The 23,863-nt window shown below is 40.6% G+C and overlaps 1 protein-coding gene across 10 annotated transcripts in view; it reads left to right on the top strand.

Moving 5' to 3' along the window:
* Positions 1–23,863, top strand: part of mast2 (microtubule associated serine/threonine kinase 2) — a 518,017-nt gene that overhangs the window by 403,778 nt on the left and 90,376 nt on the right. For all 10 annotated transcript variants that reach the window (XM_085983018.1, XM_085983016.1, XM_085983015.1 and 7 more), the window contains one exon: positions 1,516–1,670. In XM_085983018.1, the coding sequence (XP_085839144.1) occupies positions 1,516–1,670 (155 nt within the window). The remainder of the gene's footprint in view (positions 1–1,515; positions 1,671–23,863) is intronic.

The following is a 23,863-nucleotide window of genomic DNA, read 5'->3' as shown; positions in this document are numbered from 1 at the left end:
AGAGAAGAATAAAACCTTTTCAAAGCTGGCATTCCAGGGAGAAGTAATTGGGTAAAATGAAACGGAAAAATTGCAAATGCAAGAAATTAGAAACAATAAGTTGTAATCACCCTGAAATCATGTACAGAAGTCAGTAACGTGAAATATTGCCCTTTTTTGCCCGCTCCCTGTGCCATTCACCTTCCTCCTCACCTCAACTTCAAATTTTCTCCTGGACCTGCAGCAAAGATGGTTTTTGTGAACCTGAATTTGACAGGGTAGTTTTAACCAAACTGGCCCAGCGGAAAACAGACAGGATTGGCTCAGAAGCCCATTTTACACTGCCCTCGCCCCGTCCACCACCACCTGCGCGATTTTGCTTTTCATTGACTTTGAGTGCAGTGATACATTTCTTGTGACTAAGGGACAAACCCAAAAAGATACCAAGAGTTTATTTTTTTTCTCCCTATTGGATCCCCACTCTGTACCACAAACCTACATTTCCCTGAGCAAGAGAACAGGCTGTCGATGGCCTATGCTGGCACTAATCTCTAAGTGCCTACTAGGTGGTGTTGAGTAACTCGGCCTCCGTTATCCTGTGCTCAGCACCCCTTGCAATAACCAGTACACATTAACATTTAGCTAATCAGTCATGTTAAAATGAAATGGTTGCCTAGCTATGGTAACCATTCTGATATGACATCACTTTTTTTCAAAATTGAGAACAATTTAATGCTTTTTAGTGGGGTACTGTGTAACTGCCATGTAGTTTATTTTGATGGTCAGCACTGTGCCTTGTAGCTTCTAATATTATAATTAGTCCTGCTAAATCAGTTACGTAATGTGTGGTCTTTAACATTATTTACATCAGTTTTTTAAATTTATAATTCTCCTTAAAATGTGAGTAAAGTGCTGACTTGCAGTCTAGTTAAGCACGGTAATGTATTTCTTTCTTTTGATATTTATTGTCGTACGACTTGTGTAAGGAATAGACTGCACTTACATCACTTCACTCATAACTACGGCTCACTTAGAATTAAACAATCCCGCTGAAGTAATTCAACAGAAATGATAATGGACATTATGGACCTGTGGACTTTTAATGAAATCCCTGTATGTACATTTTTGAAACATTTCCTTTGAAAACTAAAAGCAGGATTTTTCTGCTTCTTAACTCTCAGAAGTATTTTTGATTTTTTTTAAATAAAATTCTCTATATATTTCAACAGCTGTACTTTGAGAAGATATGTTATCTTAAATACATTTTACTCTTGTAATAAATGTGCTTTGCTTTACAGGAGTGAGTTACCTGTTTTGTGATTCATAATTATGTAGGTTTGAGGTGCCAACATCAGTCGAAATTTGCTGTTGCAAGTAGCATCATATTCATTCATTGAAATAGCAGATATATTTGACCTTTTTATTTTGCCTTGAACACTTGTTTTTCCCTTCACTTCCATGCTTTAGTAATTTAGAGCAATGGAGTTGGGACTGATGAGAAATAGCACTTAGAAAGATTTTGTTTACTGCACACAGTCATCCTGCTCATCACAGGAAAAACTTCACCAGCTGCCATATCAGCCCACAGCCGATGAACTGCATTTCCTCAGCAAGCACTTCAGTACAGAGAGCATCACAGATGATGATGGACGACAGTCTCCTGCCATGCGTCCTCGATCACGCAGCCTCAGGTTAGTATATAAAAATAAATCTTGATAAGCACACCAGTTAAATGTAATATTACTTAAGTAGGAATTACAGCAATAAGGAAATGTATTTGTTTGAATTCCTGCGGGTCTGGAGTATTGATTTTTTTTTTTACATTTTGTTATTATTTAAGATTGAGGGTGCAGTAATTTTCAAAAAAGACAAGCTTCTACAAAGCAGACTCTTTATTAATCTTCAGCTAGTGATTTGTAAATTAAGTACTGGGATGATATTTGCAAAGCATGGTAGTGACGTTGAGTGGCAAGAAATGGTTTCATCTGAATATTTGTAAATGGGAATGTCTGTAATGCATCGGAAATTATTAACAATATGTGGCCTTGTTAGTTCAAGTGTACCAGACTTCCAACCAACGATTGGCAAATTCAGATTCCAGCATCGATGCACATACCGTTTTGCCCGTCCACAACTGATTTTATTTTGTCAATTCTTATTTTTGGCCGGACTGGAAGACAGTTTATCATGGTGATAATCCAATTTCACTGTGTTTCACATTTAATGTCATAAGCCTTGCTTAAACATGGCAATCCTTTTCATGATGAATGTAAACAAATTCTACATGAAATTTACAGTTAGTAGAAAAATCCTTTTAAAAACAGAACTTTTCAATGTCTATCCTATTAGTAACCTGACACTCCAGTGACGGAAGTCAGTCCCAACTGGTTAAGTCTCAGTTTCAAAGATGTATCCTGTTTGCACCAGCCTTGCAAAGGACAGTTATTTACAGAAAATTCTTTGATGTTTTCTGTGACACGTTGTGGAATGATTTTAGGAGTATGACACTTATACTTTGCAGTGTTTCTGGGAAGCAAACAATATTGTTTTATTACAAAACTAAGGAAATGGCTTTTGGTTATTTGTTTGGTTTCGAGCCATCAGTGTAAAATTTACTTCAAGCTCTTAGTATTGTCCCATTTCTACAGTCAAATCAGTAAGCCATTTATTGCCTGTTAACTATTCTTTCAATAGAAGCTGAATAATGAGAGCATTTTTAAGCAATTAATTGCAAAACTTGTCTTTATTCACCAAATTTATACAAAGAAGGGGAGAATGCAGCTTCCCTCTCCACCCCCACCCCCCCCACCCCCCCAAACTCCAATTTGTGGCATCCACCAAAAATTGTGTGACCCTGCCATTGTCACATTCACAAGTACACTCAAAAAACTATGGCCTGGATTTGTGGTCAGCGGCAAATAAACACGCTCACTGTTCATTAAGCGTACAGCTGCCCACAGACTTTCAATGGGCTTTTGCGCGGCAACTTGCAGTCATCGGGAGTCCAATACAGCGCGGTGCCCTCTACAGGGGGTCGGGGGACCTGTGTGAGCAGGGAAAGCAATAGCGCGTCTCTTCAACCAATCACATTGAAGAATCCTTACTGAGACACGCAGCGTCTAAACCAGGAGGTGTAAGTTAGAATATTTAATTCAATGTAAAATTATGTATTGAAAGAGAGGGAAAGAAAGTTGGGATTAAGAGAGAGAGAGATAAAAGAGACAAAATGAAAAAGTTAAAAAGAAATTAATTTTTAATTTCTTTTTAAATCTCCAACAATAATTAAAATCTGAAGGAATGAGACTCCACACTTGTAAAAGTAAATTTTCAGTGCCAGAGAACTTGTTTGGCAGTAATTAAGACTTATCACACTGTTAAAAATTCACGTACACTTGAATGGACAAGCCCTAATTTTTTCTGGCGTGTTTAGTGGGTACCTAGTGGGTAAGTACTGCAACTTCACGCACTTCATGTGTTGTAATGCTGAATATATTGGCGAGGCATCAGTGTAGTGAAGCTTGTGGAGGAGCAAGGCAACTCGGACAGCAACGTCCTGATTTCTGTGTTAAGCTACGTATATGTGGTCTCCAGATGTTGCTGTCAGATTTATTCCATAATAACAGTGCTGATAGCCTCACTTATTACCGCAAAATCCGGGCCTATATCTTGAAAGGATTCTGGTTAAATTCCATCTTTAGAGGAATTATTTAAAATATCCCAACTTTGGTACATTTGCTGCTCCAGTGGTTCCCTGCCATCTTATAGTTGTTGGAATTGTCATCACTGATGTTTTCACATGTTGCACCTCTCATTTAACACAATTGCATTAAAATATTTTGGTCAAAATTTATATTATCTCCCAAATATCATGCACTGCAACTGCAATATTTAAGGTGTTACTGTTTAGGATACTTTTAAATCTGATAAAAATAACATCATGCAACTTTAAAGGAAACCGAGTTGTACAGGAAACTTTCGATTTACCGGCACCTAAATAACCGGAAATCTCGGTTAACCGGCAAAATTCAGGAGTAGGTTCAGGTAACTTTTACTCTTTTTTTACTTCATTTGTTGCTGTGCAAGGGTGTGGCTGCAGCTGTTGCTAAGCTACAGAGACGCTTGCAACTTGTGTCCATTGTTCTGAAGCTGTTGCTAAGCAACAGGGTTTGTTGCTGAGAGCTCCGTATCTTTTACTATAGCGTTCGGTTATCCGGAATTTTTGATGAACCGGCACCACGTCGGTCCCGTCCGTGCCGGATAAAAACAAGTTTCCTGTATTTAAGGTGCATTTGCACTACAAGTGGTGTGCTGGTGCGAAGCAGTATCAATGATAAATGTGTTTAGTGTAAATCCAGCCAGGGCTTGACCTGATTCTGAAGTGAAGTGGAATGAAAATCTCTTCTCCAGCTAGCCTTACTCCACTTAATTCTGGTGTCAGATCAGCCCTGACTCCAGATTAGGCTGCATTTAATCTAGAACTGTCGCATCTTTCTGAAGCAAAACTACCTCACAGCAATGTTCGAGTTACAGTGTAAATGCACCTTAATTCTCAATCTATTAGTGCAGTTCAATTCTGGTGGGTTTTTATGTGCTTGGATAAGGACGGGAAATGGTGTTACTGCTATAATCCGCTGTCTGCCCTATTTCAGTATAAAGCTTTCCTTATGTTAGTAATGAGTAAACTATTGAGCTGTGCCAAGCGAGAGTGGCCTAGGAATAAAGCATTTAACTTGCATTACATCTGCTCCCTCAGCCAATAGGATCATCAAGGTTCAATAATCTAATAGTGAAATTTAGCATTAAGGATACAAATAGATTTAGGTATTTATTTATAAAAATTTTAGACTCCCATTGCATTTCTTGAGAATTATTGCAAGCTGTGTTGACTGACATGAGAATTAAGGGTAACTGTTCAATATTTCTAAAACCTAACCACTTTATGGCCTAAGCATTCTGAGGATAGTCAAGGGTATTAGCTCCACAAAGTATGCTAAGAAGAGTTATTGGAGTGGGAAGCAAAGAGTCTTTAAAAAAAAAAAAATCAAATTTCTTAAAATTAATGTGCATCTCAATAACTAGTCAATTGTAAATTAATTGGCAGGAATTGAACAAAGAGATAATTTGATTGGAATAAATGTATTTTTATGGTAATCAATTGGATCATTAATACAATACCAATCTGGCCTGCAGAGAATGTAGCCTCCATAGTCCTATATCCCATCTTGCTCAGCAGATAACTGGATCACTTCTACTATCAGGTAACAGTTATGTCAGTGATGTCTTTGGTATTACATTTAATTTGTTCATTTAAAAAAGAAAGTTTTAAGTATTTATCCTTAAAGACAGCATGCTGTTTTAAACAAAAAGTTCAGTAAGCCCTTCAGCAATCTCCCCATAGCCTTGATGACTGATGGCAAAATGCTTAAAAGAACTATGACATACGGAATGGATTCCTTATAGAGGACCCACAGTACAACCTGAAAGATCAAACCTTCCTTGCAAACAGTGTACAACCATCAACCGCCTCAGAACCAGTCATGGTAGATGCTGCCACCTTCTCCATAAATGGAAGATTAAAGCATCCCCATCATGTGACGGTGGAGCTCCTAATCAGACCCTGGAACACATCATTGAGCACTGCCCTCAGAGGAAATTCGCAGGCAGCCTGCAAGATATCCACGCTGTTACACTGGAAGCTTTGGCCTGGATATCTGACTTAGATATTGACATTTGATTTGCTTTGTTACTACCATACGGAAGAAGACTGTAAATATATTATTTAAAACCTATAACGAGCAAGATGTTATTTGGCACCGCATTCAGTGAGTGAGTGGGAGGCTTTAAATTCAGCAGTTGGCAATTTGGTTAGTTAGTATTGGGATATAACATCAAAAATAGAAAAAAGAGAGAGATGAAAACAATTCACTATCACCTCAAAACATTGTATTGCTCTAAGCTATACTTTTATAGTATTTGATCCAAATCTTTTTCTTTTTAAAAGGTTTCTTATTTAAAATTTTTACTTTTACCATTCAGTTATAATAATAGGTTGCAAGATGCTGAAAACTAGAATAACAACTTTTGGTTTTCATGCCACAGTAGTGCTGTTGGAATCGAAAGCCTTACTAATTTACAACATTAATTTTCGAAATTAATTCTGCATTAATTTTCTCAGCAAGGTTATAAGGATATTGGCCCAGAAATTTGAGTATGCACGGGGTACTCATCCGTAAGCCCAATGGAAGTGCCGGTTTCCTGCATGCACTGCGCATGCGCGGGAAACCGGCACTTCCGTTCCCCTGAAAGAAGGGGTTCAGAAGTCGAACGTGTGCGCATCGAACTTAGTTTTTTTTGCAGGTTTTCCCGGGAGGGTAAGTCTCCAGAAGTTAGACATATAAAAAGCAGTTCCAAGGCCTGCTTTTTACAAGGTAAGTGGTGAATTAATTAAAATTAAAACATTTTTTCCACAGGTTTATTATTTTTAAATACTTAAAGAAAGGTAAGTTTATTTTTAGCCGCGTTAGAAAATGTAATTAATTTTTTCAAAAATTTAAATTATTGTTTAAAATAGTTATTTCATGTAATTTATAGTTTATTTTAAAAATGTGATGTTTTTAAAAAAAAATTATTTGAAGATTTAATGATGTTTTGGGGCTTGTAGTATTTATAGGTTTGACCGGTCTTCCTGTCAAACTTATGAATGAAGCATTCCCTGCTACCATTGGCTCTCCATGGCCCATGTGATCCCAGGGGACGCATCGAACTAACTGCGCCCCTGGGATACGCAAGCACTGCGCGCCGGCAGTTGGAGGAGGCCCAGGATCGCAATTCCACGGGGGCCCACAGCTCAACGGCCGGCGCGCAAGGTAAGCGCAGGTCGGGGGCTTGCACCCACGGGAAGCCCCCGACCCGAATTTCTGGGCCAATGTGTGTGGAAATGCAGGGAATGTCATATTCAGAATGACACATAGCTCAAGAAATAAAACTGACGCGAGGGGTCATGAATGGGTTAGGCTCAATCTCCTGAGTGGCGATATTTCTCATAATCACATGATTAGCCATGACTTATCATAGAATCACAGCACAGAAGGGGCCATTCAGCCCATCGTGCTTGTGCCGGCTCTTTGAAAGAGCGATCCACTTAATCCCACTCCCCTGCTCTTTCCCATAGCCATGCAATTTTTTCCCCTTGAAGTATTTATCTACTTCCCTTTTGAAAGTTACTATTGACTCTGCTTCCACCGCCCTTTCAGACAGTGCGTTCCAGACAAGTAACAACTTGTCGATTATTTTTTTTAAAAAATTCTCCTCATCTCCCCTCCAGTTCTTTTTCCAATTATCTTAAACCTGTGTCCTCTGGTTACTGATGCTCCTGCCAGTGGAAACAATTTCTCTCTACTTACTCTATCAAAACCCCTCATAATTTTGATCGACGCCAGCTTCTCCAGTCTCTCCACATAACTGAAGTCCCTCATCCCTGGTTCCATTTGAGTAAATCTCATCTGCATCCTTTCCAAGGCCTTGTCATCCTTCCTAAAGTGTGGTGTCCAGAATTGGACACACTACTCCAGCTGAGGCCTAACCAGTGATTTATAAAGGTTTAGCATAACTTCCTTACTTTTGTACTCTCTTCCTCTATTTTTGAAGCCAAGGATCCTGAATGCTTTTTTAACAGCCTTATCAACTTGTCCTGCCACCTTCAAAGATTTGTGTACATACACCAGCAGGTCCCTCTGTTCCTGCATTCTCTTTAAAATTGTACCATATATTGCCTCTCCTCATTCTTCCTACCAAAATGAATCACTTCACACTTCTCTGCATTAAATTTCATCCGACATGTGTTTGTCCATTTCACCAGTTTGTCTATGTCCCCCTAAAGTTGGTTACTATCTTTTGTGTCATCTACAAACTCTGAAATTATGCCTCCTATCCCCAAGTCCACGTTATTAATATATACTCAAAATACTATTGGTCCTAATACCAGCCCCTGGGGGACAGCACTATATACTTCCCTCCAGTCTGAAAAACAAACATTCACCACTACTCTCTGCTTTCTGTCCTTTAGCCAATTTTGTATCCACGTAGCTACTGCCCCTTTAATCCCACAAGCTTCAATTTTGCCAGCAAGTCTATTATGTGGTACTTTATCAAATGCCTTTTGAATGTCAATATACACAATATCGGCCCTCTCTGTTACTTCATCAAAGTACTCAAGTTTGTCAGACACGATTTGCCTTTAACAAATCCGTGCTGGTTGTCATCTATTAATCCATATTTTTCCAAATGGCAATTGACTTTTTTCCTGGATTATCATCTCTAAAAGTTTCTCCACATTAGGCTGGCTGGCCTGTAGTTAACAGGTTTATCCCTCTCTTTTCTGAACAGGGGTGTAACATTTGCAACCCTCCAGTACTCTGGCGCCACTCCCATATCTAAGGAGGATTGAAAGATTGTAGCTAGAGGCTCTGCAATTTTCACACTTGCTTCCCTCGGCAACCTAGGATGCATCCCATCCAGACTGGGTGACTTTTCTACTTTGAGCACTGCCAACTTTTGAAGTATCTCTTCTTTATCTATTTTTATCCTGTCCAATTTCTCTACCACTTCCTCCTTTACTTTGATACGGGCAGCATCCTCTTCTGTCTCTTGTTGGATACCAGAGTCTGAATGGACTCCTAATTGCGGAATCCTTGATGTAAAATTTGCTGGAGTACATCAAAGGTTGTAATACAATGGAGGCATTCTAATTGCAGCATACACTGCAAGCAAAACTCGATTGGTTTTAAGTCATCACCAGGTTTTGCAACAACTTAAAACATACTCTCAGCCCACTTTTATGTATTGTATACTTGTTTAAAAGCTCTTGCACAGAGCATTAGACTTTTAGCCAGGAGGGCTGAATTTAGATCACAGGCTCCACATCTATTTTCACTTATTTTGCTTCCCTAAGAGGATAAAGTTCTCTAGTCACAGCCGAGTTGTCTGATCAGCAACTGAAGGCCAATTTGATCAGGGGGAAGAGCAATGGGATTCCTTCTTTTGTGTGGATTGACAATGATAAGCATTATCAAAGACCCCTTTGGAGAGGTCTGTGGGCTGGACCAATGCTGCCTTCCTATCGAGGGTAGTTTGGATTTGAACATTGATACCATCCATCTTCATGCTGAAAATATTTGGGGGTTTTGAGCATTGCGTAGCAGAAGGTGACAGTGCTATGAAGATATGTTTTGCAGTGCGTTACCAAACTAAGCTCTTGCATATAGTTTATTTAATTATACTTTGGTGACTTCTGGCTACTTTTGTGGATATCCATCATCTTCAACTGATGGATAATTGCAGTAAAGAGAAGATAATATCTTTTTTGTTTTTGAGTATGGAGACAGTGGTGTGAAATAAATTTGTTCATGCAGAGGGTAACTATCGTGTTAAACTTATAGGTGATTGTTTTTATATATAAATGTGAAACATCTGAGGTGTTATTCACATGCATCAAGAAATGTTGGAAAGCAGCCCCAAACCTGCAAACCTTTAGAAATTGACTTTGCGTCATCCAGGTTACTGTGGTAGGTGCTGAGTGGGAGGGAACATTGGAAGTCAAATGATCTCTCTCGGTATACTACGTGATATACTAGTATGGATATTTTCAGTGTATCCGATGGCACATTTTGTTCTCGAGTAGAGTTGTGACAACAAAATTCCAATTATCATGTCCTTAATTGATGCTTATTTGTTTCAGAATACGCAAATAACTAAAAGTAGCGACTCAGGTTTAATAAGGCCATTAAAAAAAAAAAGCAAACCAAGCACTGGGGTTCATTTCTAGAGGGATGGAATTGAAAAGCAGAGAAGTTATGTTAAACTTGTATTAGACTTGGTTAGACCACATCTGGAGTACTGTGCGCAGTATTATAAAAAGGATACAGAGGCACTGGAGAAGGTGCAAAGAAGATTCACAAGCATGATTCGAGAGCTGGGAAGATATACTTATCAGGAAAGGCTGGGACTCTTTTCTCTTGGAAAGTAAAGACTGAGGGGTGACCTAATAGAGGTCATTAAGATTATGGGGTTTGATGAGGTAGATTGTAGAGAAGGTGTTTCCACTTGTGGGGTAGACCAAAACTAGAGGCCATAAATATAAGATCATCACTAATAAATCCAATAGGGAATTCAGGAGAAGCTTCTTTACCCAGAGTGGTTAGAATGTGGAACTAACTACCACAGGTGAATAGCATTGATGCATTTAAGGGGAAGTTAGATAAGCACATGAGGGAGGAAGGAACAGAAGGTTATGTTGATGGGGTTAGATGAGGTGGGGTGGAAGGAGGCTCGTGTGGAGCATAAGCACCGGCATGGACCTGTTGAGCTGAGTGGCCTTTTTCTGTGCAGTAGACACGATGTAGGGACATAATTCGGGACACAAAACTATGTGACTTTTGACTTGCTTTGTTTCTCACTCTTCTCTTGAAATCTGACATCTACTTGGTTGGTGCCTGAACATAACAATTCTGAAACATGAGCATCAGTTCGATTTCATACATGGTGGAGTAGAGATAAACAGATTCACACATTGAATTGAACAGGTGGAACTGAACTTGGAAATCCGAAGGGAAGATGTCTTAAATACTTCTTACATGGCATAACTCTTGGAAAATTTAACACCACATTAATAATTTTGACTTCATTTCCACACTCTGGCTGCACACGGATGCTTCAGCTTGGCACAATAATTAAAACACTCGTGGTGCCCCTTCTGTGTGATTTCACTCCCATTTGTCGTCATCTTCCCTCACTTCTATTCTAATAAGTACTCATTTCTATACCGTACCGTGACACATCAGCTGCTTATACCTTGAAAATGATTTTTTTTTTAATTAAAAAGCTATAACAGATTTAATTTCACATCCCCATTCCCCAAAAGGAATCCAATTAAATAGCACTTGATATTTCAGAAGGCTTCAGCATTATTACGCCTGAAACCCCACAAACCATCAGCAAGAAGTCCTATTTCTGAAGGTAAAATGGTCCTGACCTTGGCCGATAGCAAAGTCACCAGGCTCTACTTCCCTTGCTGCTGCCCACTCACTGTTTTATCTACTGCTTCACACTGCAGAAAATGCTGGCTCTGCTGCAGTCCCCCTTGTGAACGCTGGTCCTGCTCCCTTGAAAGCTCTGTTCGCACAGAAAATGGTGCTTCCTGTGTGCAGTGCCTTTGACTGAGACAGTTGTCCAGTCAGAGAGCCGCACTGCTGTCAATCACGTTGAAAGAGCGAAGAACTACTTTTGAGCAACAGAAGAGCCTCGTGTGGCTCATGAACCGTGCGTTTGCCACAATTGTCCTAGTGGCTAGTTTTCGAGTAGCAGATGTTTAGCGGGAGGCTTGACTACGGACATTGCATGGTGTGTGGTGACCCAAGAAAGGGAAAGCAGAGAAAAATATCAAGAAAAACTAGTTATTGGCAAGATTACTAATGCTGCCATTGTTCATTGCTGCATCTGATGTCACTAAATCCAACAGACAGTAAGGGAAAAATTGTATATATAAAAAAGCTACAAAACATCCTTTTTATATTTTTAGCTAAAGCACTTTTGAAGCATAATGATTGCAATCAATTTGACCTGTGCCCTTCAATAAAACTATTAGTCTGCAATGACCAATTTACTGTACAATCACAAGCGTGTTATTGCTGGCATCAAATTTTTAAAAACTCATTTAAAACGTATGATAAATTGCATAGATTTGACGTGCGCCATTAGAACCCTAGTGTTCCATTTGTGAATAATTCCAAAAAGAAATTTTACAATTTATTAATGTTCGGCTACTGCTCATTCTCCATCTCTTGTTAAGGATATGATTGAGTTGATAATTTCAGTTATTTTAATCCAAGGAAAGAGCCACAAACCTTCTTTAAACTGTCGTCATCTTTGCTGGATCGCACACTTTGTAACTCGCCTCTCTTGACCCTCCACAGCCTCTGTTGTCAGATTGCTTGTCCGATATCCAGTCTTGCAGGAGCTGCAATTTTCTTTCGCTGAACATTGGGAAGACTGAAGTCATTGTCTGCAACCCCTGCCACAAACTCAATTCACTTGCTACTGATTCTATTCGCCTCCCCAGACACACACTGACTGAACCAGAAAAAAAACAACTGGATGACTGTTAGACAATTATGAAAGTAATTCAATGTCAGGGTTTAAATGACTTAAGAAACTGCTCAAGGTTCATTGTTTGACATCATTGGAACCCGATAATTGGATTGTTACTTTGCAATTCACTCCCACCCATCCAGGGTTCTAAAATTATTGGGCCTGAATTTGCGGTCGGAGGCTTCCTGCGGGCGGATGCCTCAGACTGGCAAAAAAATCTACGAACCTACCTGATGGTCCTGGATCCACGGAGACTCATGCGCCTGGGCCTCCATGCGTAGAGGCCCGTACGTACGGAATCCCCATAAGCATGAATGGAGATCACATAAAAAATATATTTACAAAACAAATACATTGAAAAAATTACATTTAAAATTAATTAAAGTACAATTTAAACATTTAAAACAAAAATAATTTTTTGAAAAATAACTAAAAATAACCGTAACTTATTTTACAGATGTTCTAATGTTTAAATAACTGCAAAAAATATTTTTATATTCATTTAAACTCTTCCAGGCGTAAGAGTTTCACGGGCATTCACTGGGCTGGTTTTCTGCCCGTGGATACCCTTTCCCTGGTGATGTGGATGATCTGTCAGATCGCGCGTGAAAACCCAGAACTTGTGCGGCCCTTGCGGGCGTGTATACACCCATATGGGCCGCAAAATATGAGCCATATTTGAAAAGTATTGAAAAATAAAGTTGTGTATTAACATCAACTTTGGAAAATTGTAGTACGGCAAACAGATGGTCCCGGATTTTGCGGTGGTAATGACGGCGAAACATAAGAACATAACATAAGAAATAGGAGCAAGAGTAGGCTATTTGGCCCCTCGAACCTTCTCCGCCATTCAATATGATCATGGCTGATCTTCTACCTCAACTCCACTTTCCTGCACTATCCCCATATCTCTTGATTCCCTTAATATCCAAAAATGTATCGATCTCTGTCTTGAATATACTCAACGACTGAGCCTCCACAGCCCTCTGGGGTAGAGAATTCCAAAGATTCACCACCCTCAGTGAACAAATTTCTCCTCATCACAGTCTTAAATGGCCGACCCCTTATTCTGAGACTGTGACCCCTGGTTCTAGACTCTCCAGCCAGGGGAAACATCCTCCCTCCATCTACCCTGTCAAGCCCTGTAAGAATTTTGTATGTTTCAATGAAATCAGCTCTCATTCTTCTAAACTCCAGAGAATATAGGCCTAGTCTACTCGATCTCTCCTCATAGGACAATCCCCCCATCCCAGGAATCAGTCTGGTGAACCTTTGTTGCACTCCCTCCATGGCAAGTATATCCTTCCTTAGGCAAGGAGACCAAAACTGTACACAATACTCCAGGTGTGGTCTCACCAGGGCCCTATATAATTGCAGTAAGACGTCTTTACTCTTATACTCAAATCCTCTTGTAATAAAGGCCAAAATACCATTTGCTTTCCTAATTGCTTGCTGTACCTGCATGTTAACGTTCAGTGATTCGTGTACAAGGACACCCAGGTCCCTCTGAACACCAACATTTCCCAATCTCTCTCCATTTAAAAAATACTCTGCTTTTCTATTTTTCCTACCAAAGTGGATAACTCCACATTTCTCCACATTATATTCCATTTGCCATGTTCTTGCCCACTCACTTAGCTTGTCTATATCCCCTTGAAGCCTCTTTGCATCCTCCTCACAACTTACATTCCCACCCAGCTTTTGTATCATCAGCAAACTTGGATATATTCCATTTGGTCTCCTCATCAAAATCATTGATATAGATTGTGAATAGCTGAGATCCAAGCACTGATCCTTGCGGTACCCCACCAGTTACAGCCTGCCAACCCAAAAATGACCCGTTTATTCCTACTCTCTCTTTTCTGTCCGTTAACCAATCCTCAATCCATGCTAGTATATTACCCCCAATCCCATGAGCACTAATTTTATTTAATAACCTCTTGTGTGGCATGTTATCAAATGCCTTCTGAAAATCCAAATGCACCACATCCACTGGTTCCCCCTTATCTATTCTGCTAGTTACAACTAACAGGTTCGTCAAACACGATTTCCCTTTCATAAACCCGTGCTGACTCTACCCAATCCTATTATTTTCTAAGTGCCCTGTTACCACGTCCTTTATAATATATTCTAGCATTTTCCCTACGACTGATGTCAGACGAACTGGTCTGTAGTTATTCTCCATTATAATTTCTCCTGTCTCAGCCTGTAAGGGACCCACATTTACTTTCGCTAATCTTTTCCTTTTTACATACCTATAGAAGCTTTTACAGTCTGTTTTTATTTGTCTCACTAGTTTACTCACATTCTATTGTCCCTTTCTTTATCAATTTCTTGGTCCTCCTTTGCTGAATTCTAAAATCCTCCCAATCCTCAGGCTTACTACTCTTTTTGGCAACATTATAAGCCTCTTCCTTTGATCTAATACTATCTTTAACTTCTTTTGTTAGCCACGGTCGGCCTTCGCTGTCATTACCCCTCTGAAACTGACTGTATCTTCAGGATTTAGCACATGATAAACGCAGAAATCCTGAAGTTGCGGTCAGTCATTCCCTGCGCTGTGGAGCTCCCAATAGCCGGCAATTCATTAAATCACTTGAACTGATGAAAACCTCCCTTTTCTGCTCTAATATCACTGTTCAACATCCCATAAAAAGTTAAGCCTTGTTGAAATGGGTCTAACTGGGGTTTTAACGGCATGTTGACTGCTGAACAATCATTCTGGCCTTGAAAAATTAGTTTTATATTTGTAGAATGTCAAATTTCTCCATTCTGATAATTACTAGATTTAAAAAAAAATTATTTTTGTTTAAAGTTTATTTATGATATTTCAGTTTCAACCATAGCCCCATGTGTATGTCCCAATCTTTATTTTGCTCTCTGTAAAATTTTTGAAACATGAATGATAATCAGTACTTTTTAGTGCAATAGCAAAATACTGCGGATGCTGGAAATCTGAAATAACAGCAGAAAATGCTGGAAATACTCAGCAGGCCAGGCAACATCCGTGGAGAGAGAAACAGGTCTGGGACCCTTCATCAGAACTGGAAATAGCTGGAAATGTAACAGATATTAAGCAGGTGCAGAGACGGTGGGGAGGAAGGAATTGAAAGAACATACTGTGAAAATATTGCAAATGGGAATGGCAAAATCATACAGCATGAAAAATGGGGGCAGGGATTATTATCTGAAATTGTTGAATTCGATATTGAGTCCGGAAGGCTGTAAAGTGCCTAATCGAAAGATGAGGTGCTGTTCCTCAAGCTGTTGAGCTTCATTGGAACAATGTAATAGGCCGAGGACAGAGAGATCAGAGTGGGAGTGAAGCGGAGAATTAAAGTGACAGGCGACTGGAAGCTCAGGGTCACCCTTACGGACTGAACGGAGGTGTTCCGCAAAACGGTCGCCCAATCTGCATTTGGTCTCCCCAATGTAGAGGAGACCGCATCGTGAGCAGCGAATACAGTATATTAAATTGCAAGAAGTACAAGTAAATCGCTGTTTCACCTGGAAGGGGTGTTTGGGGCCCTGGACAGTGGGAAGGGAGGAGGTAAAAGGGCATGTGTTGCATCTCCTGCGCTTGCACGGGAAGGTGCCAGGTGAAAGAGAAGGGCTGTCGGAGGTGATTGAGGAGTGGACCAGGGTGTCGCGGAGGGAGCGGTCCCTTCGGAATGCTGAAAGGGGAGGTGAGAGGATGATGTGTTTGGTGGTGGGATCACGTTGGAGGTGGCGGAAATGGCGTTGGATGATACGTTGAATGTGGAGGCTAGTAGGGTGAAAGGTGAGGACAAGGGGAACCCTATTGTGGTTCTGGGAGGGAGGGGAAGGGGTGAGAGCAGAACTGTGGGAAATGGAACGGACATGGTCAAGGGCCGTGTCAACCACAGTAGAGGGGAATCCTCGGTTGAGGAAAAAGGAAGACATGTCGGAAGCACTGGTATGGAAGGTGGCATCGTCAGAACAGACGCGGCAGAGATGGAGAAACTGGGAGAATGGAATAGAGTCCTTACAGGAAGTGGGGTGGGAGGAAGTGTAGTCCAGGTAGCTGTGGGAGTCGGTGGGCTTGTATTGAATGTTGGTCAATAACCTATCCCCAGAGATGGAGACGGAGAAGTCAAGGAAGGGAAGGGAAGAGTCGGAGATGGACCATGTGTAGGTGTGGGAAGGGTGGAAATTGGAAGTAAAGTGAATGAACTTATCTAGTTCAGGGCGAGAGCAGGAAACGGCACCGATACAGTCATCGATGAACCGGAAAAAGAGGTGAGGGAGGGGACCTGAGTAGGACTGGAACAAAGAGTGTTCCACATATCCCATGAACAGGCAGGCATAGCTAGGGCCCATGCGGGTTCCCATAGCAACACCTTTAATTTGGAGGAAGTGAGTGGAGTCAGAGGAGAAGTTGTTCAATGTGCGAACAAGCTCAGCCAGGCGGAGGAGGGTGGTGGTGGATGCGGACTGGTTGGGCCTCTGTGCAAGGAAGAAACTGAGCGCCCTAAGGCCGTCCTGGTGGGGGATGGAGGTGTAGAGGGATTGGACGTCCATAGTGAAAAGGAGACGGCTGGGGCCAGGAAACTGTTAAAGTGACGGAGGGCACCGGAAGAGTCGCGAATGTAGATGGGAAGAAACTGGACAAGGGGAGAAAAAATAGAGTCGAGATAGGAAGAGATAAGTTCCGTGGGGCAAGAACCGGCTGAAACGATGGGTCTACCAAGGCAGTCCTGTTTGTGGATCTTGGGAAGGAGGTAGAAGCGGGGTTGGGGGACTATGAGGTTGGCGGCCATGGAGGGAAGATCTCCAGAGGAGATGAGGTCAGTGACAGTCTTGGAAACAATGGCTTGATGTTTGCTAGTGGGGTCATGGTTCAGGCGGAGATAGGAGGAGGTGTCGGGGAGTTGGCGTTCCGCTTCTGCACGGTAGAGGTCGGTTCGCCAAACAACAACAGCACCACCCTTATCAGCAGGTTTAATGATAATGTTAGGGTTGGATCGGAGAGAATGGAGTGCTGCAAGTTCAGAGGGAGGTAGGTTGGAGTGAGAGAGGGGAGCAGAGAAATGGAGACGGCCGATGTCACGTTGGCAGTTAGCAATGAAAAGATCTAGAGAGGGTAAGAGGCCAGAGGGAGGGGTCCAAGTAGAATGAGAATTTAGAAAGCGGGAGAAAGGGTCAGCCATGCGGGGGGAAGACTCCTGGCCAAAGAAGTGGGCACGGAGACGAAGGCAACGGAAGAAGAGCTTAGCATCGTGCCGAGCTCGAAATTCATTCAGATGGGGGCGTAAGGGGATGAAGCTCAGGCCTTTGCTGAGGACTGATCGTTCGGGGTCAGAGAGGGGAAGGTCAGAGGGGATAGTGAAAACACGGCAGGGGGTGAGATTGGAAGAAGGGATGGGATCAGAGGAAACTACCGGGGAAGAAGGTTCCGGAGGGGCGTTGGTGCCCAACAGTTGATGAAGCTTGCGATCCTTGACATCAGAAAGGAAGAAAAAAAGTTTTTTGTTGAAGCGTCGGATGAGTCGAAGGATGAAATGGAACTGTGGACCCGGACAGCTTTGAGATAGAGTGCGTCGGTGCTGCTGAAGAGAGAGGTCGAGATTGTTCATGTGGCGGCGCATGGCGTTCAGCATGGATCTCAAGATGCGGCGAGAGCAGTAGTTCGAGGAACGATGAATATCGAGGAGATATTTGTAATCCTGGGTGGATCCGAAACATGAACAGTGGAAGTTCAGTGCTTTTTAGTGTGCTGGTTTGCTGTCTGTGAGAATTCTTCAATATCATCAAGCTGTCTAAGCAGCCAATCACATCACTCCTAATGTACGCTGGGGATCCCCTTTTGACAGCACTACAATCAAATTAAGACCAAGAAAGCTAAAGTTTTCGTCACAGAGATCACAAGATCTCGTGGGTAGCTTTCTTCGAGGTCAGCGGCGATCACCGCCACTTTGCCGTGATGCAAATTCTGGGCCATGGTTTCCAGATGAAAGTTATAACTTTGTTATCTAGCAATATAGTGAAATATTACGTGCAATGCTTTTTTATGTTTCGGAACTGCATGTTAATGGAATAACAACCATGTTTGTTGCTTGTTTACAAGATAACATGGAACATGAAGTCCATCAGTTGTACAGCTCAATTTGATAAAAGTGATGCTCGACTCTTACTCTCCAAACTAGAAAAATTGGCAACACTTTCTCATGAAGATAATGCCCCTTTAAAAAGAGGAAGTTTGCAGTAAGCAAGCAATGTTTTACACCATCAATGAATTACAGCCCTATGCCTATTACACTGCATGAATGAGTGAGTATAAACCCGCTGGCTAATGCCACTGCATAGTAAGGCCTGTTTACAATCCGTTTAGCATATTTGCTGCTGCCTTTGCAGTCGCTCATTCCACAAGATTGCTGTCCAGCTTTGTGTTACTCTCCCCATTCCCCCATGGGTTGTCCTGCTGTGTGCTACACATGCACAATCACACCAGGTATACAGGCAGTGTGCACTAGCTGCCAAGATTGTAAACCCCACATCAATAGTTACTACTATCCAAACTGCTACTAAATGACTGTTTTACATGGAATGAGCCTTCCTTATAATAACAACAGCTTGCATTTATATAACACCTTTAATGTAGAAAAACATCCCAAGGGGCTTCACCTCAGTACAAAATTAAAAAAATTAAATCAAAATAAGTATCAGTATGTTTTAAATCAATGATGTGATCTGCCGTCCTTGATGTTAACATGTTCTGGCTGTATTCTAGTGGTACTATGTTGTATTGTAACGCCTCATTATATAAGTGAATTAGCAGTCAGGTTTTCTACTAGCCTTATGGATTGTCCAATAATGGATGAGAGCAAAACAATACACAGACTTGGTGGTTATTAATTTATTAGGCAATCCCTAACTGAGAAATTACTTAAATGTCATTACTGTCTAATAGATTTATAACTGTGAAGGATGTTACTGGGAGGGATACAGTACCATGCTCACCCAGAGATGAGGTCATCAACAATTTGTCAGCTTTCCTTAAATTCCATGCATCATTTCCAGGGTGACAGGAGGATTGATGAGAATGATATTGAGATGAAATTTATTAAGCACAAGGATGGCATGGTAATGTTTTTTTCCCCGGGAGGAAAGAAGTATTTTGGGGAAAAAAACAACATTCCTTCTGAATTCCATTTTAAAGGCATTAAAAAAACTAACCTTTCACTCTTAGAAACCATCAACATTGCAGCAAGACCAAAAATAAAGCAAGATTAAAATTTTCCAATGTTTTGCAATATGTATGAGGAGCAGGGCAAATAACCGAACCTGAGGGAAGATGAATATAAAAGGAACAGATTCTGAAAGGAGAAATAAGTGAGAAGGGTTGCGGTTTTCTTTCACTTCTGGTACCTGGATTTGAATCTACCTCGGAGTCCTGTGATGAAAATTTCTATAGATTGTAAGGTCCCAAATGAAGTCTACGTCACAATGCTACTCATAATTTGGCATCAAGTTTGCGATCTTGCTCAGAGTCCCGATTGCTGATGTGGGAAATCACCTGCTAAACTAGTGTAGAAAGAAGCACTATTTTGAGTTTGGAATTAAGGCACATTGTTGGGGAAGAATAGGCGGAGATCTACACTGCATTTAATTCCTGCTATGTCTGGCCGGGAATGCTTGATGTTAATGCTGGGTACTAAAACTGCAAAACCAGACCAGAAGAAAATTTGAATAGTTTTACATGCTGGGACCTTAAACCACAGGAAGAATAGATAGTTAAATAACCAACAACAATTTATTTATATAGCACCTTTAACATAGTACAACATCCCCAGGCGCTTCACAGGAGCATTATCAAATGAAATTTGACACTGATCCATATGAGATATTAGGACAGGTTACCAAAAGCTTGGTCAAAGAGGTAGGTTTTAAGGAGTGTCTTAGAGGAGAGAGAGGCGGAGAGGTTTAGGGAGGGAATTCCAGAGTTTAGGGCCTTGCAGCTGAAAGCACAGCTGCCAATAGTAGTGTGATTAAAATAGGGGATGCGCAATAGACCAGAATTGGAGGAGTGCAGTGATCTCTGAGGGTTGTAGGGCTGGAGAAGGTTGTAGAGATAAGGAGGGACGAGGCCATGGAGGGATTTGAAAACAAGGATGAAAATTTTAAAATTGAGGCAGAGCCAATGTAGGTTAGCAAGCACAGGGTTGAATGGGACTTGGTGAGATTTAGGATACGGGCAGCAGAGTTTTGGATGAGCTCAAATTTATGAAGGGTGGAAGATGGGAAGCGGGCCAGGAGAGCATTGGAATAGTCAAGTCTAGGGGTAACAAAGGCATGGATGAGGGATTCAGCAGCAGGTGAGCTGAGGCAGTGGCGGAATCAGGCGATGTAAGGGAGGTGGACTTGATGACGGCACCGATGTGTGGTCGGAAGCTCATCTCAGGGTCAAATACGAGACCAATGTTGCGAACGAGCTGGTTCAGCCTCAGACAGTTGCCAGGAAGAGGGATGGAGTCGGTGGTTAGGGCTCTGAGTTTTGGCAGGGACCATAAGAACATAAGAATTAGGAGCAGGAGTAGGCCATATGGCCCTTAGAAGACAAAGGCTTTTGTCTTCCCAATATTTAGTTGGAGGAAATTTCTGTTCATCCTATTTGTCCATACCTTTATGAAAAAGGGAAGATATGCCCATCAATCTTGACTTTCTTGTAGTTATAACTTCCTCGTTTTGCCTTTCTCAGCCTTGCATATCTTATTTATTGTTTAAGTCCTGAACAGTTGCACTGTTTGATTATGATTTGCTGTCTCATCATGGTATAGCCAATTTCACATTAGCATATTTAATATTTAAGAAGCAATGTTGAAACAGATTAATAATTGGGGCAAAAAAGAGTGATTCTCACTTTGCACAGCATTTAAAATGCTAGGTGCATTGCATTCTCTCATTAGCTTGAGCTATTGGTTGTTATATCACTTTGTCTTATTTTTCCTCCTTTGTTGGCTTTTATAGTTTTGAAACACCTTGTATAGCAGCTTAATAAAACAAATATGAAAATGTGTTAGACCTACATTCAGCTAAGGTGTCTTGCCATTAACTAATCACCTGTCCAAGACAAAAAGCAGTTAGAGTCACACTACTGCATCTCATTTAGCTTAACTTAACATTAAAGGCGACCTATAGAGATGTTGCATCTACTCCCTCCTAACTGCAAGAGTTGAAGTATGGTAAATGCTTTTGCATTATGATAGTGCAGCCGCGTTGCTGAAGTGTGTGTTTAGTGCAGCTAATTACAAGCCTAATGTAAAACTGCTGGGACTCGCTAAGACCAATTGCCTGGAAGACCTGTGAAAAGGTTTTAGTTTTGCTTGCTGCCAGATGTGAGAGATTTGCATTTCAAGAATCATGCAGCATTGGTGCAATACAAAAGCACATAATGAATAGCAAAAGAATCCTTCGTATTGTGAATAACTTATGATTACTGGCAAAGCAAGGCTGATTCAGCAGCGATATTGCTTCTAATTAACACCTTACATTATTTACAAAGCCTTTCTTGGTATCTGTTAATTTTTATTCTTTGTTTCTTTTGCTTACACTGAAGCAATCTTTGAGGTAGTAATGCAAACTCCATTTGCAATAGATCCATCGTATAAATACTATCACAATAGAATAAAAATGGCAAATTTTGGAAATCTGTAATAAAAAGATTGAAAATACCGGGAGGGGTCTCCTCGCAAACCATTAACCTGTCTTTTCTCATTTTAGATGCTGAAGGACCTGTTTGTTATTTCCAGCATTTTCTGTTTTCATATAAATTTTTGGTTCTTGGCGATTAGTGTGGAATAATTGAAGATTGAATTGTTGTAGGGTAAATTGCATAGGTAGAGCATGTTACCCCAATCTCCTGATTAAACATTGAACAATCTAATTTGAAGAGAAAAATATTTCTGTAAGTCAGATACTGTATTTTGTACCTTATTTTGTGGATTTAATTTTAAATTAAGTAGCTTTATCAGTTATTTTTAGCTATTGGAGATTTAGGGTAACATTTCTGGGAATGAATAAGAAACTGGTTGAAGGTTAGAAAACAAAGAGTATCGTTAGAAGAGTTATGTTGTAGTAGCGGGGGGAAGTACGGAGTTGGGTATCTCAGGGCTCTATGTTTCTAATTTACCTAAACAACCTGGATTCAGAAACTCGATGCTAAGTGGCCACACTTGCAGATGATACCAAACTGGGAGAGGCAATAGAATCAGAAGGGGCAGCTGAGAAGTTACAGAATGAGTTGGACAATGTGTGTTAGTGGGCAGAACAATGGCAGATGAAATTGAATACAGACCATGTAAAGTGTTACACATAGGAAGGGAATATAGATGATGCATGCACTGAATGAATGGTGTTGAAATAGCTAAAGATGACATTGAAAGACACCTAGGAATCTTAGTAGACTCGGTGCTGAACAAGTCCAATCAATGAAGGACAGCAATCAACAAAGCCAATAGGATGTCGAACTACATAGCCAAAACAGTTGAATATAGGTCAGAGAAAGTAATGAACAAACTTTATAGTGCTCTAATCAGACTATAACCTCAAACACTACATCCAATCTGGTCGCGAAAAGAAACAAGAGACACATTCAAACACAAGGCAATATAGAAAAGAGCCACAAGGCTAATCCTGTGTTAAGGGTCAAGACAAAGGACTGGAGGAACCTGGGTTTTTCAGCCTGGAAAGGAGGCATCTGAGAAGTGATCTTATAGAGCTTTATAAGATTGTTAAGGGTATAGAAAAAGTTAACTCAATATCATTTTAAATTAAACTGCCGGAGTAGAACAAGTGAACACAAGGTTCAAACTGCTGATGGATACTTTTAGAACAGATATTCATAATTTCATCTTCATTCAAAGAGTAATCAGCATGTGGAGTAAACTTCCAGACAGAATAGTGGAAGCAGAAAATCTGGAATCATTTGAGACACTGGGATACAACAATTGTGGGGGAGATGTTGGGTTTTCTGTGGATGGATGAATCAAATGTGCACATTAACAGAGAGGTTATAGATGTAGGTGCTCATGCAATTTAAAAGTACAGTGACGCCCAGTTGGTAGGCCATTGTACATTAAAGTGATAGCATTGAAAATAAAGAATAAATTAAAAGATTATTATATAAAACAACGGAAATCCAAAAATGAAGTTAAATTATTGCCACTGTTTTGTGTACACAGGTCCCTGTGCCCTTTACTCAGGTCAGACGAGCTGCACAACATTAATCACATTAGTGCAAAACCTTAACTTTCAAGCAGCCAGGTCATAAAAACTGGTGTGTAAATGACTCATGCACAGGATATTATGCAAATTATATTCCATTATTATCAGTATTAATGATAAATAGTATTTCAGTTGGTGTATAAGATGTTTGATGTATCTGTGAACTGGTTAATATTTGTTCTATTGACAGAACCAAGAAAAGTTCAGCTTGTAATTTGATGAAAATGTTCTCTTGGCATGTTCTGTTCAAACAGAGACAAAATACAATTTCCATTGACATGAGACATGGTGATTTATTGAGATCTGCTACACTTTATTGCGATGGGAGGGTTATGAAAGCAGGGAAATAGAAAAAAATAATTTATCATAACATAAATAGGCAAGATGTTCGTGTCTATTAAAGAACCGAAACCAACAGTAAATGTAAACTATTGAATACAATATTAAGGGAAATGTTTAATGAATAGGTTAAACCAAACTCCCGTTCCACTGAATC

The sequence above is a fragment of the Somniosus microcephalus genome, chromosome 3, assembly GCF_052327205.1.
Source record: "Somniosus microcephalus isolate GS21.2 chromosome 3, FLI_Smic_1.0, whole genome shotgun sequence".
NCBI lineage: Eukaryota > Metazoa > Chordata > Chondrichthyes > Squaliformes > Somniosidae > Somniosus > Somniosus microcephalus.
The sequence above is the reverse complement of the archived record's forward strand: the minus strand, read 5'-3'. Positions and strand labels throughout refer to the sequence as shown.